General features: G+C 35.7%; 2 protein-coding genes across 2 annotated transcripts in view; one reads left to right on the top strand and one right to left on the bottom strand.

The window, feature by feature from the left end:
* ankrd53 (ankyrin repeat domain 53) overlaps window positions 1-3,636 on the top strand; it is an 8,048-nt gene extending 4,412 nt beyond the window's left edge. The window contains exons 2-6 of the mRNA XM_015375448.1: window positions 89-167; window positions 782-975; window positions 1,092-1,256; window positions 1,341-1,461; window positions 1,917-3,636. Coding sequence (XP_015230934.1) covers window positions 89-167; window positions 782-975; window positions 1,092-1,256; window positions 1,341-1,461; window positions 1,917-2,474 — 1,117 coding nt within the window. The 3' untranslated portion in view covers window positions 2,475-3,636. The remainder of the gene's footprint in view (window positions 1-88; window positions 168-781; window positions 976-1,091; window positions 1,257-1,340; window positions 1,462-1,916) is intronic.
* Window positions 3,637-4,114: 478 nt separating this feature from the next.
* tex261 (testis expressed 261) lies at window positions 4,115-11,418 on the bottom strand. The gene is made up of 6 exons (XM_015375431.1): window positions 11,254-11,418; window positions 9,905-9,984; window positions 9,649-9,802; window positions 9,438-9,505; window positions 9,235-9,337; window positions 4,115-6,627 (listed from the first exon to the last, which is right to left on the bottom strand). Exons 1-6 carry the CDS (start codon window positions 11,321-11,323, stop codon window positions 6,512-6,514), a joined length of 591 nt encoding a protein of 196 aa, XP_015230917.1. The 5' UTR covers window positions 11,324-11,418; the 3' UTR covers window positions 4,115-6,511.
* Window positions 11,419-16,208: the final 4,790 nt, after the last annotated feature.

The following is a 16,208-nucleotide window of genomic DNA, read 5'->3' as shown; positions in this document are numbered from 1 at the left end:
GATTTTTGTTTCTCCCTCTGGCTTTACCTGTGAAGTTCTACAGCAGCTATTCTGTTTTTTTTTTTTTTGTTTTTTTTTTTTCTTGCAGAAAAGTTTCCCCTAAAGCTCCATCTGGTGGGCCAGCATTGCCAGATGTGGCTGAGAGTTCAGAGATTCCAGAGGTGCAGGTTAGACACAAAAGCAAAAGCTACTTATTTTGTCTTTTGCTTGATTTTTGTTGTTTTTTTATATACATATACAAGAAAGGTATATCAGCCCTATAGTTAAAAAGTCATATGCAAAAATTATTTCTGCATTATTTATTTCTACAGTTTTCTGTCAGCAGTGTTAAAGTTTCTATTTGACTAGAAGATTAGAGTGGAAAATGTTCAGGTTTCAATTTTACAATTTTATCTCATTTTTATTCATACAGCTGTTTTGTTTTTTTTTTCTTTTTTTTCATTTTCATTAATGCATCAATCTTTTGATCCCTTATTAGATTTCTTCATCCATGCGGTCAGCTGTGTGTTTATCTTAGCATGCTGTGTGCAGGGCTCTTATTTAAGGCATGGTTGCTTTAAAAATATCCGCCATAATACAATATTTCATTTTTATTCTAAAGAAAAAAAATGTCTGGAATCCTAAAAACCATTGCATTTTCACTTTTAAAAAAAGGAACCATGTAAAATACATCATAACGACAATCAAATGTGCGTAATGAATGTTATAAAACAAATAATTGCTCTTGGATTTCCAAAGTTAGGTAATAAAATAGAAGACATCCTTTAATTGTTTCCAACAGGAGCAGCAGGGCTTCCATGCGAAGTGCTTTTACAGTGATCTGCCTGCTATCCAGGCCCTCCTAGAGTCCAGGGAGTGGCTGATCAATAGCAGTGATTCTCACGGTCGTCGCCCCCTGCACATGGTCCTGTCCTCACGTGGCGCCTCAAACACCTGCCTCAGATACCTACTGGAGCATGGAGCTGATGTAAACGCGTAGGCGCCTTTCTTAAAGAAATATTCTTTCATTTAATAACAAACACTTTGTGAAATTTCTACCAGCAATGTATAGATAAAAGAAATTGGATAAACAATGTTTTATTCCCAATTAGCACTACAGTTTTAGGGCAGACCCCTCTGCACTTTGCTGCCTCAGAGGGCCTGCTTGAGAGCACAGAAATCCTTGTGAAAGCCGGAGCAGATCTTTTGGCGAAGGACAAAATGGGGCTCACCCCTCTGGACATGGCCCACATCTGGTGCCACAGGAAAGTAGCAAGGTACCCAGCTAAAGCAATCACCCAGCTCCAAACTGCAAGCAGCTCAAACATTTATTTAGTTTTTTAAAGCTCTTATGTGTTCAGGTACTTAAAGCACAGCATGTGGCATTGTGAGAAGATGAAAGAAATGGAGGAGATAAAGCTGACTCATGTTTTATACAGAGATCTCATCAATAAGGTCGAGCAGGATCATCTGGTCAAAAAGGTGAGCAAATTACTTAAAATTTCCAACAAAACAGCACAGACTTTATGTTTTATTTGGACATTATTTAATAGAAATATGCAGTGTTGCGAAATTCCTTTAAGCAAGTGTTAAATGGTCTGTGTGTAATATAAATATAGTCAGTATAATTCCAGCTGCTAATTGCCCCAGATGTTTATTGGAGAACATTAGTTAAACAGCATCATGAAGACCAAGGAACACAGTAGATTGGTCAGAAAGAAAGATCTAATGAAGCTAAAAATCAGGATTAGGTTAATGAACAATTTTTAACTGTAGACAAAGAATTTAAAAGTACAACAGGAGCAACACAAACATGGTTCTATAAGACAAAATCCTTATAAAATACTTTTGAGTTGGTGTTTTTTAAGCCGAAAACAGTTTAACAACGTTCATATAAACATTAACTACAGAGGCCATTTCTCTTTTTTATTCAATAGACTCGTAACCATGACAAGATGGAAGAGTGGGCGAAGAAGAAAGGCTTTCCTCCTTTAAAGGAGCTCCCCCCGAAAACCCCGGTGTCCAAATACCACGATCGGTGTGTTTTACCAGAGCAGACCAGCTGTAAACCCAAACCTACTAAGAGCCAGTCACAAGGCCTTCAGAAAAACAAGGTTATCTCCAAAACAACGCAACCCACAGTCTCAACAAACATCCCCCGGACCGTCTTCATCAGCCCCCAGCATGAGAAACCCTCTGTAGAGCCAGATCTCAGGGAAAGTGTAACCGTGTGGGAGGACAGCAGCAGCCACAGGCTTCAGTATATCACCAAGTGGGACACAGAGCCACAGCCGACCCCCAAAGCGCCGAGAGATGTTGTCGAAAGAGTGTTGTTTCCCAAAGCCTTCCCTTCTAGGATGGCCACGCCTCTGGGCTTTAAGCCACAGAACATCGAGGAAGTCCAGCACCGAGGACATCCCCAGGGGAGGAACACCTCTCCCTGGACTGAGGTGGCTATGCACCTGGCTGAGGTCCTGGAGCCGGGGCACTATTGAGCTTACGCATTCCAGGGCAATATAATCAGGTTTAAAGGGGAAAAAAACAAAAAAACAAAGGCATCAATATTTAACAGACATTTCTGAATAACTAACTCCTTTACAGTGTAAACAATCTTCCTGGCAGCACAGACTTGATCAAGTATCTTTCAGAACGAGCACAAACATCCTGAAACCAGAGGATGAGGTCATAATGTGCACATCTGAGGTGCAAATGTGTTAAATAAGAAATATAATCTGACTTCTAAATACGTTTCTAATTTATAATTATGACAACGAAAAATATTTTCCACACCTTTTCCAAATTTAAATTTGCATATCTTGTAAACTTCAAGGTGAAAAGCAAAACATTTAAGGGAAGAATACACTTTTCCATACTTTTTAACTTTCAGTGTTCATTAGTTTAGAGGTTGTTTCAGTGATATTTTTAGCTTTAATCGATCTGATAAGCCTAAAATTAAGTTTTATTCACATTTGCATCCTTGAGCTAATGCTCAATGTTTGCAGTCAGGATAAAAAGTATTAGAATAAGCCCAGCATAGAAAGATATGAGAAGTGGAAAAAATAGATGTACTAAATATAAAGCCAGCAAATATAAACGCTGTCTGTAAAGCTGCAGCGATTTCTCACAACTACTCCTAGCGTTCTGCTCATGAAAAATCTTTATTTACCACATTATTGAATTTAAGATGAATTAGGATTATAGGACAAGTTTTCCAAGTTAAAGTTCACGGCTACAACGTTTTCAGCTTAATGAATAAAAAAAATACATCCACAGAACATCAAGAGTTGTGCAGAAACAAGTTTTCATTTTACAACAAAAAAAGTATGTCAATACATTTTTACTGGTCCAAAACATACAAGTACCCTCATACTACCCCTATATCTAAGCACTGATGGACTCTTATGAACAAGAACTCTATCTTCCTACCATCTTATCGATAAATAGTCAAAGTGGTTCTTTTCAGAATTGTACATCTGTAATACTCTTCAAAATCAAATAGGTGTGTTTTTTTTCCTAGTTTAAGTAATAAATGTTCATTTTGTGGATTTGAGGGGGAAACTATTGAGCATTTTTGTTGATTGTGTCCGTGTCGCTTCTTTTTGGTTCCATTTGCAAAACTCTCTCTCTCAAAAAATAAATAAAAGATGTTTTTCTGCACAAATTGGAAATACTCCTTATAATTACGAATGCAAATCTAACATAGCAAAATAATTAATTTAATAATCATTTTTGGCAAAGTATTATCTACTTGTAGAAGACCTCTAAGTTTATTTGTGCATTTTTAATTCATTTTGTTTTTATATTATCTTCTTTTCTCTTATGCTAACTTTACATGTAAGATTCAACTATTATTGTACTAAGTTGTATGTTGTCAATAAAGGTTTGTTAATAAAATAAATAAGTAAATAATAATAATAATAAACACTTAAATGTTTGCTAATGCTAGCTTAAGCGGACTTGCCAACCGGCTAAGTTTGAACAGAGGCTGGCGCACAACGCACCACCTAGTGACAAAGTGGAGTTAACCCTTTAACGAGCTCCTTTAAATAGCCAAGACAGACAAAAATCTCCTAAAACCAATTAGCAAAAGTAAAGAAGATACCAAACTGGTGCTTTTGATTTACTCCAGGTGGGCCGATAATATAAGACATCATTGCCAATCCTCAAGCTGTAAAACACGATGGTGGTAGAGTTATGCTCTGTAGACATTTTCCAAATGGATGAAGCTTTTAGGAGTTCCAAACAACCGTAGGTTTTTTTACTCAAAATCCATCAGCTGTCTGCATTAAAACTAAAGGTAAAGACAGGTTGGATTGTTTTTGCTTTGCTAGGTGTGTGACTATACACCCAGATCCAGGAAAGGGGGGCTTCATGAGCAGAAAAGGATCGATGAAAAAACTAGTCAGTTAATTTCTGAAGATTCTGAGAACTTTCACAATAAAGCAGAAACTCATGTAAAAGTCTGGAAGCTTAAATGTCATCCAAAGGTGCCTGAATTTGAATATGAATAAAGAATGAGCCCATGACGAAATGATTGCCTGGTTGAAACATACAGGATGTCTGTCACATGAAATGAAGAAAAATAAAAAATGTTGAAATGGTTCGTCGCCACCTTTGAAACTTGGAATGTGTTCAGGTGAGCCGCTGAACATCACAGTTTAACAAAATGTGCCTAAAGTGACAACCTTAAACGTGTCATACACTCCAGGTACGAGCTCAACAAAAGCTAGGCTGGCACACGGTGGTGGAGGGGTGAGTGAAAGGTGAGAAAACCTCACTGAACTGGGTCACCTGTCACAGATGTGTGCGCCTCCACTGAGCCGCCGCAGGGATGTGAACCAGGACTCAGGTGAAGTCTTCTGGATCCAAACCTTAAGTCACAGCCTGTCGGCTGAAGGCGTTTGGTGTGGTCATCTTCCTCCTTTACTTCATGAAGCATTTCACACCTCAGACAGGGTCAGAGGGCACACCACCATGAACCTGGTGCTCCCCCTGAGGCCCGGTCACCTCAAATAATCTGAATATTTTCTAACCCCTCGTTTCATTCAAACATCAACAGCTAAATCCAAATGTTATTTTCCATAAAAGTTTTTATTTCACAGCTGTGTGCATAGCAACCTATGATGAATCCTGCGAACATTCTCATCTGCTGTAGTGTTGCCGTCATAAAGCTAAACTGTGCAGCTTTCATCTCCCGGCATCTTTCACCCTACAAACATCATTTCACAGGTTTGATCTTAAGTTTTTACATTTGTCTGTCATGTCATATTTAACCTTAGATACAAAAAAAAAAACGTTGACAGTTAAAGATTAAGAGAGGGAGGTAGCCACCAGTCAGCGCTATTGAGTGGTGAAAGAGTTAAAGCGAATCGTAGCATTGAGACCAGATTCATAGAGTGTTGCCATTTCGCTGTAACCTGCTTAACCTCCGAGTAGCAGTTTATATTCATTAGGAAAGAATTTAAAAGTTTTAAGTAAGCTACTAGACTCTTATAACAATTGATATTATTATCAAGAATAACTAGAAGCAACCCTTCTGCCAGTAGATAAAGGTCTTTTGAGTCACATAAACGCACCTTACAACAAATAAAACGTGATGGAAACAAACTCCCTAAATTTGTAAAACGAAACACTCTAGGGGTAAGAATGGATTCCTATTGGAAAAGAAATGCAAATTATGAGTCCAAAACATCCCAAAAGAAGGCAAGTATCTGTGCATGTTCTGAGTAATGACGGTTTGAGACTTCCCTAAAGAGTGTGAGATATTGGTTAATGTTTCAGACGCTGCCTTCAAGTGTTCAAAACAAAACTAAGATGGGAAATGGCAGAGCAGAAAAATGACCGACAACAGGTTTAACTGATCCAGAGCAACGGAACGCACTGAAATTAAGACATAAAATAAGTTTCTTTCACCAGATTTAAAAGAAGTACACTTACCACCAACCAAACTCACCATATCCATCTTAACAGACTTTAAACTCCTCCTTCAAAGTGATTCATTTAAGGATTTTCGCTTTCCGCACGTTGGCTCTCTGTAATCTACCCCTCATTAAATGGAAGCATTTTTATCCCTCCTACATGGCTTTTCTGCTACCTTAAACACGTAATCAGACAAACGCAAAAACAACAGAAGAAATCTTTAAGAGGAAATCCAACAATGATTTATCCATCCCAGCCAACATTTTCAGTTTGTCAGTTATTGTTTCAAATCACACATACATTGCCTCAATACTAAAGCTTAAAAAATTATTGTGATGATACAAAAATCACTGCGCTACTGTCAGGACTGTAGATGTTGTTGGCAGTTGGAACAAACCCAAAGATGAACGTGGCTTTTGTAAACTCAATCATCCAGTCTGTTCGTTGGTCCGTCCTTTTTGTGCGTTTCCCCCCCTTGTTGTTTTGGCTGCTGCTTTGCTTTTAGTCAATTCCACCAAAAAACTGTCCGCCGTCCTTCCTGCATTACCATTCCATGTCCAACTTCTCATCACACCGACTCGTCCCCAGCCCAGAGTCTGCACCCCCGAGTCCTTCAGTACATTTTCTGTCGACTGGGAAGTACCGCCTCCTTTAGGAAGGAGAATACAAGAAGGATCCCGGACCTCTTGCCTCGTTTTCCCTTGGTGAAATAATTAGACACCACATCATCTGGAAAAAGAAAAAGGAATAAAGACAAAGATAAAACATTTAAAAAGGAAAGTCTTCAAGTGATAATAAATAAATTGATATCAAATGGGTAAAGAAATGCATGTAAATCTTTTAGCGCAACTTTATTGTTAATGTAACAATTTAAGGTTTAAATTTAAAGTCATATTTACTCAAAATAACAAGAATTTACATTGTGACAAATAGGGGCAACCAGAAAACAACTTTTACATTTCAAATACAATACCGATATCGCAACTTGGAGTGCTGACTAATACCGATATTGACCCGTTATTATAATAGCATTATTTCTGCAGGCTTTTATTAGCTACGCCAAGGAAGTTATGTGTTTAGTAGAATTTGTGTATGTCTGTTTTTTTTTTTGTCTGTCTGAACCTTATGTGCACCTTAGTCTAAAAAAAACAATCCATAAAATTTAAGTGGTGACCCACAGCATATTGCGGATGTAGAAAGTTTTTAAAGGATCGTTTAACGTTATTTGGCAGAGCAAGCAGTTTCCCCCTAAACCAGAGAGTGGCAGCAGTGACTATTGACAGCTTCAGCATCGGACTCGAAAAGTAAAAAGTCTTACACTGAAGCTAAAAACGCAGCAAAGTTCAACCATGTCTAACTCGAACTCAAGTGCAGAGGGATTGAAAGAAGTTGGAGCAGAACAAACACCAGAGGCTGCAGACGCATGCTGTGCCTTATTTATCAACTTATAAAAGGATATATTTTTACCAAAGGTGCACATCATGCCAAGGAACAATTCATTAAAATCGGGCAATGTTCCAGATCATTTGATGGTTTTAGCTTTAGATGTAAGTCACGTTTGAGGTCTGCTCTCTCTGAGTGCTTTTCTTGATTTTTAGTATGGAATGATAGAAAAGCCTCGATCATTTGATATTTCCCAACCAGCGAATAATACTCAACAACTGTCCCATTTCTTATTTGCCAAAGAGTTACATAAACTATAAACCAATGCATACAGAAGCAAAGTGTCTCTATAAGCTTTCTAATAGAGATTTTAGAGGCTGTTATCCATTTTCTGGCTAATATCTGACCATTTCCAACATCAATCTTTATTGACAACCATAAATTTTTGCCCACACACCTCTGGACAATGGAGCTCTAAAAAAAGCCTTTAAAAAACATTCCTCTCATCAGCACAAATGATGTAGGCTTGTTGGTGAGAAGTTAATTTCAATAAGAAAACAGAATAAAGGTGCAAACTCTTCTCTTGGTTACAGAGATGCAAGTTATCGATTAATTAATTAATCTAAAGTTGATCGATCCTATTGATCAACTAACAATTAAATAGCAATTTTCTTCAAATTTTGCGTTTTCTCTCAGGGGATCTTTCCACAACATCAAGAGATAAAACTTTATTCAAAATATGCTAAATTAAAAAAAAAGTACATAATATTTTAAACATTTAACGTGCCAGTTGTATAAACTACTGAGTGAGTAAGCAAAAAGTGTTCTTACACATGGTTCAACATATTAGGTAACTGCATAAAAAAAATGATCAAATATGTGATATACTCCTGTTATCCAATCTACAGACACATAAAAGTATAATTAAAAGACAGGATAATTCACTGAAATGCTGTTAGACTATTTTTTATGTGCAACAATCTGGTGGGAGAGACTTTGTGTTGTTAGCAGCACTTTTAAACAGGCTGTTCTGGTTGCTCTCAGAGGAATGTTAAAGATCGACTCTTTGAAGGGAATTAAATCACAAAAGCTTTTCCAATTTATCTTGCTTGTTGCTAGAATGTCTTCTTCTATCATGTAACAATTTTTTTGTGATGCGTCCTTCACTTTTTATCATCACATCCTCTCCTTTTAGCACAGCAGAGACTTTGAGCACTATTTAGATAATAACTTCTGGAGTTTATATTTACAAAAGAACAGCATTAATTGAATTCTGCATCCTTATCACACTAAAACTGTGCAAAAATAATCACAGACCCGATTTTTAACATTCCTCTCTCAGCTCTGCTTAAGAATGAACATCACTACACAGTGGACATTAACAATTCATTGGATGGAATAAAAATGTTAATAAAATAAATCCTTAATCTTAGGTTGATTATTTGTTGGGCTGCAACTAACGATTATTTTGCAAAACGATTAATCTATCGATTATATTTTGATTAATAAATTAATAATCGGATAGACAAGGATTCCTTAGAGAAGACTTTTTATTAAATTATAACCGGAGTTCTACATAGAGCGTATTCACAGGCAGAAAAGGTTTTTTATCATCTTACATGCAAAATGTTATGTGTATATATATATATATATATATATATATATATATATATATATATATATATATATATATATATATATATAAGGTTTGGTTGCTCTGTCAGCTTAAGGCATGTTTGAGAGTCTCTTTACTCCAGTTAAGGATTAATCGATTATTAAATTAGTTGACAATTATTTGAATAATTGATTAATCCGATTAATTGTTTCAGCCCTAATTATTTGTTTACATCCCTACTTGGTAATGTCTCATGCATCACTCTGCTATGTTAAACTATAAACACCTTTGTGCCTAACTTTCATCAGACATAAAGTGATTTTCTGGATAACGCTCACCTCCTTGCTGCATGGTGGATGGAAGCACATTTTCTCCTGCTGATAGTGACACAAAGAAGGCAAAGGGGATGACCCAGAGGCAGATGGTGAAGTATGACAGCACCTGAAACCAGTCAACAAAAGAAAAAAACAGCACAGTTGGACACAAACACACTTCCAGCATTTAGAGCTATGATGAAAAGGCAAAAGAAGGAATTAAATACCTCTGAAAATGGGTAATATTCTTGTGCAAAGTATTGGAAGGCCATGTAATGGTTCGCCACCACTAACACTTAAGTATAACGAAAAAAGAAAAGTTAAATCATGACCAGATGGGAAATATCAATCTAAAATGAAATATTCTTTTATTTTGTATACTTGTTGCAGTTTATAAAAGAGAAGTAATAAAACTTGAACAAAGTGTTTCTTACTCACCACAGGAGAGGATGAAGTTGGGGGAGCTCAGCAGTATGTAGGGAAAGGTTCGCAGGAGGCCAAAATACACCAGGTTTGTAAAGAGGCCGACTACCACCATTAACAGAGGGAAGCCTTCAAAAACATAGAGACCCAGCAGCACACCTGTGGAGAACTGGACAGATTCACACACAATGAGAGTCCGCTCTGCATACCTGGAAACTAAAATGTACAGCAAACACCTATAAGATGCATCAGGTTCAACCTGCATACTCACCAAGATCATGTACTTTATTATTCGACTTGTTACTACTGTGTACTCTTCTATTAGCTCAGCCAAGTAATACAGGCCAGCCGCTGGGGGAAATAAAATGGAAATAACTTAAGAAAGAGCACTAAACATGCCTTATATCTGATTAGAAAAGAGGTGGCACTTCTAGAGCAAAGATCAGGGGCTATAGACGGTATCTGGGCATCATGAGTAAATCAATATGTAACAGGCAGTTTCTGGAGCATCTAAAAGTCAGTCAAAACAGCTGAAGTCAACAAACGAGGAGGGTGGGTTTGTGATGCAGAAAACTTCATACAATTTATGTCTAATACAGCCAGATTATTGAAAATCAAATCATTTTAGTCACAGAGATGAGTGATGTAGACTCTGAGTTTTAATGGGATGTTTGATGGTATTCTCTCTAAAATCAAGTGATAAATGCAAGATTTGTATTTTTTTCTTTTAATAAAAGGCATTTACTGTCTTTCATTTCATTCAATAACATTTCTGAATAACTTGAAATATTCTAAGGGATACGTAGGTCAGCACAGTATCAAATCCTTTATCTTAATTTCTCTCTGCTAATTTGCAACATATTTTTGATCAAAAAGGCTTTAAAGAAAGTGACAGAGGCATGTGAAAAAACTGCCATTAAGAACTTTAAGTTCCCAGACACATCATACTGTGCTCTAAACAAGGGTTCATTTGGCACTTTCACAAATGTTTTTGATTTAATTGAGTCGTTGAATCAATTATGATTTCATGAGTGGATCATTTCAGAACTAAATAGATATGACAATAAACTCTTAAATTTGCAAATATAAAATACGGAAGCAGTTCTAAGACAAATTCTGAATTTTTACTTTTAAAGTTATGCCTGTCAGTTGGACCAGCTATTAAGTTTAAGGAGTTTGTCTTTTCCAATACAATGCATTTGTTATTAAGTAGGTTATTTTTTTATTATTTGTTTCCACGTGTAAACAAACATTGATTTGAACTACTTGCACATCTGCCTTTATCTTTTAGATTGCTGCTGTGGCTTTGATCTTTGCTTCATGTCGTAAAGCTGGAGTTTGTTCTGAATCATATGATTCGATTTACGATAATCCCATACAGAGACAAAAGAACACCGGAGTTAAACGACAGCTACAAGATTAGTTTGTAATAAACTTCAGTATAAAGCGCAGCTGTGGCAAATCAACCTGGTAATGTGATAAATGAAACATTTAACTTTGTTTTCTGAAGCCCCTCTGACATTTACCTGAGCTGATTCACCTGCTCGCTGCGTTAGCATTACTAAGCTAATTCTAGCTGCTATGTTTCTGCTGTGGGCTTTTTTTCCAGCTTTAACTTACCTATCGATAGTGTGACGAAAGATATCTGGACGACCAGCGACAGCCAGCTCAGTAAATAAATAAACCACATCTCTCTGCATATGATACGACACACACAAATAAGAGAATGAAGGCTAAAATAAGCTAGCTTGCTGCTAGCCTTGTCCAACACTCCTTCCGCTGTGTTTTCAGTAAGAGCCAACAACTGCGGTAAAGACGGGTATTCTTTGACAAGAAGTTAGCTGAGGTTCTGTTACAGCGCCACCTGCGGTCGGAGAGTAAATGTAATTCCGTCAAGTTACTTAAAGTATCCTCATTTTTTATTTTTTGTTCTATTGTTATTTATCTACGGAAGAGGATTAGGGTCACTGAAAAAAAGGTTAACTGATTTTTAAGTATTATTTCAGTTTAATATGGGAAAAAATTCTGAGATTAAAGTCAGAATTCTGAGAAAAAAGTAAAAATTCTGAGAAAAAAAGAATTCTGAGATTTAAGTCAGAATTGTGAGATTTAAGTCAGAATTCTAAGAATAAAGTCAGAATTCTGAGATTAAAGTCAGAATTCTGACTTTTTTCTTATATCATACAGAAATAAAATTGAAAAATAAGTTAACTTTTTTATTTTTTTCAGAGGCACTAATCCTCTTCCGTATTTATCTCTTTATTTTTTTAATTGGTTTGTATTTCTTGCTTCATAATCGTGATTTCTTGAATGTGTAGAAAACAACTGAGACGAACTGGACAATATGAAGAAAGTTTAACTGAGTTATACTTGGAGTATCTATTCCTATAAAAGAGATTGTGAGCAGAGTATGTAAGTTGAATGAACAATAATTTGTAGATAGCATTTTTCAGGGAGATAGTAGCTATGGTTATGCTTAATAGGATTGGTACAAGATATTATTAGAATAATTAACCTAGATATTATTGCAATAATTAACATAAGGGTAGATTAAAAAGTGAATGAAGCATAGGGTCAGACTTTTTATCCAGAAAATGGCATATTTTACTTATAATCCTGATGTCTCTAGAACTTTTAGATGAAATATTGCTAATGTAAGGCTTCCGGGACAATTAATTAGCAATTAATTCACCTAGAATTCTAACTATTGATGCTGGAGAAATTTCATTTTCGCTATCATCACCTTAAGATTTCTATTTTGATTCCTGTTTTAACACAATTAAACAACAAAAAAATTATTACTTTCAATACAGGGATAATGTATTTGAATGAAGCTTGCTTTTGATTGTTAAAATCAGACTTTTAAGATTACTATTTAAAAAGAAAATAAGAGTTTATATAAATAATTAACATAAATCAAAAACAAAAGTGATCCAAAAAATAGATACTTGTGGGACTCCACATCAACTGAGGAGAGAGCCTTTAAAAGACATTTTTTTTTCTTTTTTCTTTTTCTATGCTCGAATTGTTTGGAAAACCATAGGAGAAAAAATCAATCAATTTCAATTGTATTAAGAGTATCTCATACGCTATGGTGTCAAACACCTTGGATAAGTCAAGGAATAGCGCAGTTGAATATTGCTTCCTATCCTGAAGCCTATATAGCTCCTCAGGTAGATATGCAATAGCCATGTTAAAGGAAATCTCTGTTCAAACCTTGAGGCTTTCTTTATCCGGGTCTTTTCCTGAGAAGAGATCACTCGGGACACACTCTTTAAATAACACATCATAATGTATATGTGTTAAATAACCAGGAGACATGACAACAGATTTTGATAGAAATTGTAATCTCACTCAGATCAGAGAAGTTGCTTAGGGTTACAGAAGGTAATGGTTAGAGAAGCATTTTATACATCTCCAGTCTGCCACATGATCACATCATTACATCATACACGTTTGCAGATGATGAGACATCCATGGCTCCAGCCTTATCAAAATATTACACTTTGTTCTTAGCTGAAGGACGCCGCTCCCATTCCATTCCCAAATCTTTGCCACATACAGAATGAAGATTATAACTGTATATTAGGACAGAGGAACTGTCTTAATTAAATAAACTAGATGTTAAAACATCAGTTCTGACACTCAACAGGCAGCTAATATAAAGGTGTAATAAACTCACCCATCATCAATGCTAATTATCCTAACAGCCATGTAGGCTGAATTGCTGTGATGGAAACCAAACTGATGTTCATATACACTAACATATTCTTCTTTTTGAGAAATTTGCCCAGTCTACTGTAGACAGCTTTTATAAGATTTTGGATATTAACGATTGCATGGACATCAGATGATAGTTGTTAGCCATTCTAAATTCCTCTGCTTTAGAGCTGGGCTCCATCTCAGGTTCTTTAGACTCTTGTGAGCCAATACCCTTGTAACATGATGCAAGACTGGGCAACTCCAATCCTCAAGGGCGAGTATCCTGCAACCATTATATTAATCCTTGGTCCGACACACCTGAATTAAATGGCTGATTTATCTCCTCAGTATGCATTTCATTTCTCCAAAGTCTTCTTAATAATTTAAATACTTGATTTAAATGTGTTGGATTAAGTGACACGTCTAAAGGTTTAAGGATATCAACCCTTGGGAAGTGAAATTGCCGACTCCTGAATGAAAGACATAACAGAGTTGTTAAGCACTTCTGTATACAATTTTTCCAAGAAGTCAAGTATCTAATCTGTCGTGATCAGAAAATGTGTTTTAGGTGCACAATTGTGTCATGTATCTCTTGTTCTGTAATTTTATTGAGACTCAAAGTTGAGTTGTTAGACTCCATATACTTGACTAAGTTCTTGTATACTTTGGGAATTTTTTCAGCTAAAGCTAGAACAATTTCAGTGGAAATTTCTTGAAATTTACAAACAATTTCTGTTGGGTCTAACATGAGCTTATCCCCAACTTTGAATTAGCGGCAAATGATTTCGTCCTGTTTATGATTTGCTTCATTGTAGACCACACATTTTCACAGTGCTTCTGATTTTGGGCAACTCTTCAGCATAACATTTTGTTTTTTGCAGACCTTACCTCATGGTTTAGTTTGATTCTATAATTATTATCCTTCTAAAATGTCTTGAAGTGGTAAATTAAATGTATTTTCTATACTGTTTTATTTACACTCGACAGATTTTACAATTCCTTTCATTTTGACCTTGAACTTAATCAGACTCGCAATGCGATTGTTTTTTTTCTTTCAGCGATTTTGTCACTTCAGGAGAAGAGTCATAGTGGTGTTCAGTGGATTTCTCTATCATTACAATAAGCCTGTTGAGGATCATTATTGTAGGATATATCAACCCTGTAAATGTGTTAGATTTTGGTTTTGAACCTTTAAATAATTAGTTGGTTAATGAGTCTATGAGTGACTGACTGCTCATTAGAAGTATTGGTGCTTATTGGGACAGATATATTTTAAAAAAATAAATACGTTGATGATCAGACATATCAGAACAGAAAACTAAAAAAATATATATCTTTGTCAAGTACATTGGGAAAAAAATGTGCCTATTAATGTTGCAAATTTATATTTATTCTTTTGGTTTTGTGGATAAAAAGTTTAAAATAGAAACTGGAAAGTATGTCTAGAAAGGACTAGTTTGAGCATCACAATCTACATTCATCATATTTATGTTGAAATCACCCATGAGGAAATATTCATGAAGCTTTACAAAGAGCAATTACGAGTTTATTAACATAGTCAAATATTTTTGAATGAGGGTTCTCATACCTACAGCCCATTATGGTACAGTTTGTTTCCATAAATATTGCTTACCTAGATAATTTAACACATTGATCAAGGTTAAATTCCTTCTATTCATTAAAAAAAGGACCACCCTCTCAAGTTTATTTCATCTACATTTATGAACATTATTACTATTGTCTAAAGTATAATAATATGAAGTATTTTTGGGAAATCGTGATTCTAAAATGCAAAATAAAAGAAACACTGAGGTTGAAAACAGTAAGTGCGAGCTGATCTGTGACTTTTAAGAGAGACTAGGAGCATTTAAGTGCAAGATTTATAAATTGCGTTTATCAGTTTTAATTACATTCATTTTACAGTTAGATTTTAATTACATTCTTTTTGAGGTTTTATGTAAATATTGGCTGTGATAAATCAAAAAACAGTAAATATCAGGGTCACTGCTAGTAAAAAAGCATCCAACAGAGATTCGTTACTGATCAAGTGAGCTGAATCAGCAGTTGTGGCTCCATAAGAAACCATGTTAAGGTGAAACAGCGGTTTCAAATATTCGTTCTGAGTCTTTGATAATGACCTGTCAATCTAAAACCTCCAGCTTTTTCAGCTCCTTGACAAATTTTCCTTTGCTTCTTCTGGTGCTCTGTTGACTTTTATAAATCTTTTGGATTTTAACCCTTTTCTGAAGAGGTTGAGCTTTATTTGTGTTATTCGCATTTCTCTTTATCGGGTGCTCATCAAGAATAAACATCGGGTCCTTTTAGTGATTTCCGCTACTTAAGGAGAAAGATTATCTGACTCCTGTTAGTGAATCTAAAAATAAAGGTTGGTGGTTGAGTGGTGTATCTTTGTGGGAGAGGAGGGCGTGCTTCTATAACACTACGGTCAAAAACAATATCCTTGGTCTCCAGAAAAGGAAATACCTGCTCTAAACTGTTGTTATTTGCTTCTCCTTTCCGCAGAGGCATACGAGCTGGGTTTTGTCTTTAGTACTGTAATCAGAACATCATTCATTCTAGAAAACGTCTCCAGCTCTTCCGCTGTGTTTCAAGGTTCTTAATCCTTTTTAGTTTTTATCTAATTTAGATGGAGAGGGGTTTTTACATGGACACGCATTCCTCAACAAGTGTTTTTTCCCCTGCCTCACATTTACTCATGTTTATACAGTGTTTCGGCCATTCATGTAAAAATTTTGTAAATGACAAGTTCCTTTTATATTTTGATTTAGTTTTATTTTGTAGACAGAATATATTTAAGTTAGTTAAGGGCGACAGTGGCGTTGGATGTAGGAGTTTGCCCTGAAATTGAAGGA

The sequence above is a fragment of the Cyprinodon variegatus genome, unplaced genomic scaffold (genome assembly GCF_000732505.1).
Source record: "Cyprinodon variegatus isolate N-32 unplaced genomic scaffold, C_variegatus-1.0 Scaffold119, whole genome shotgun sequence".
Taxonomy (NCBI): Eukaryota; Metazoa; Chordata; class Actinopteri; order Cyprinodontiformes; family Cyprinodontidae; genus Cyprinodon; species Cyprinodon variegatus.
The sequence above is the reverse complement of the archived record's forward strand: the minus strand, read 5'-3'. Positions and strand labels throughout refer to the sequence as shown.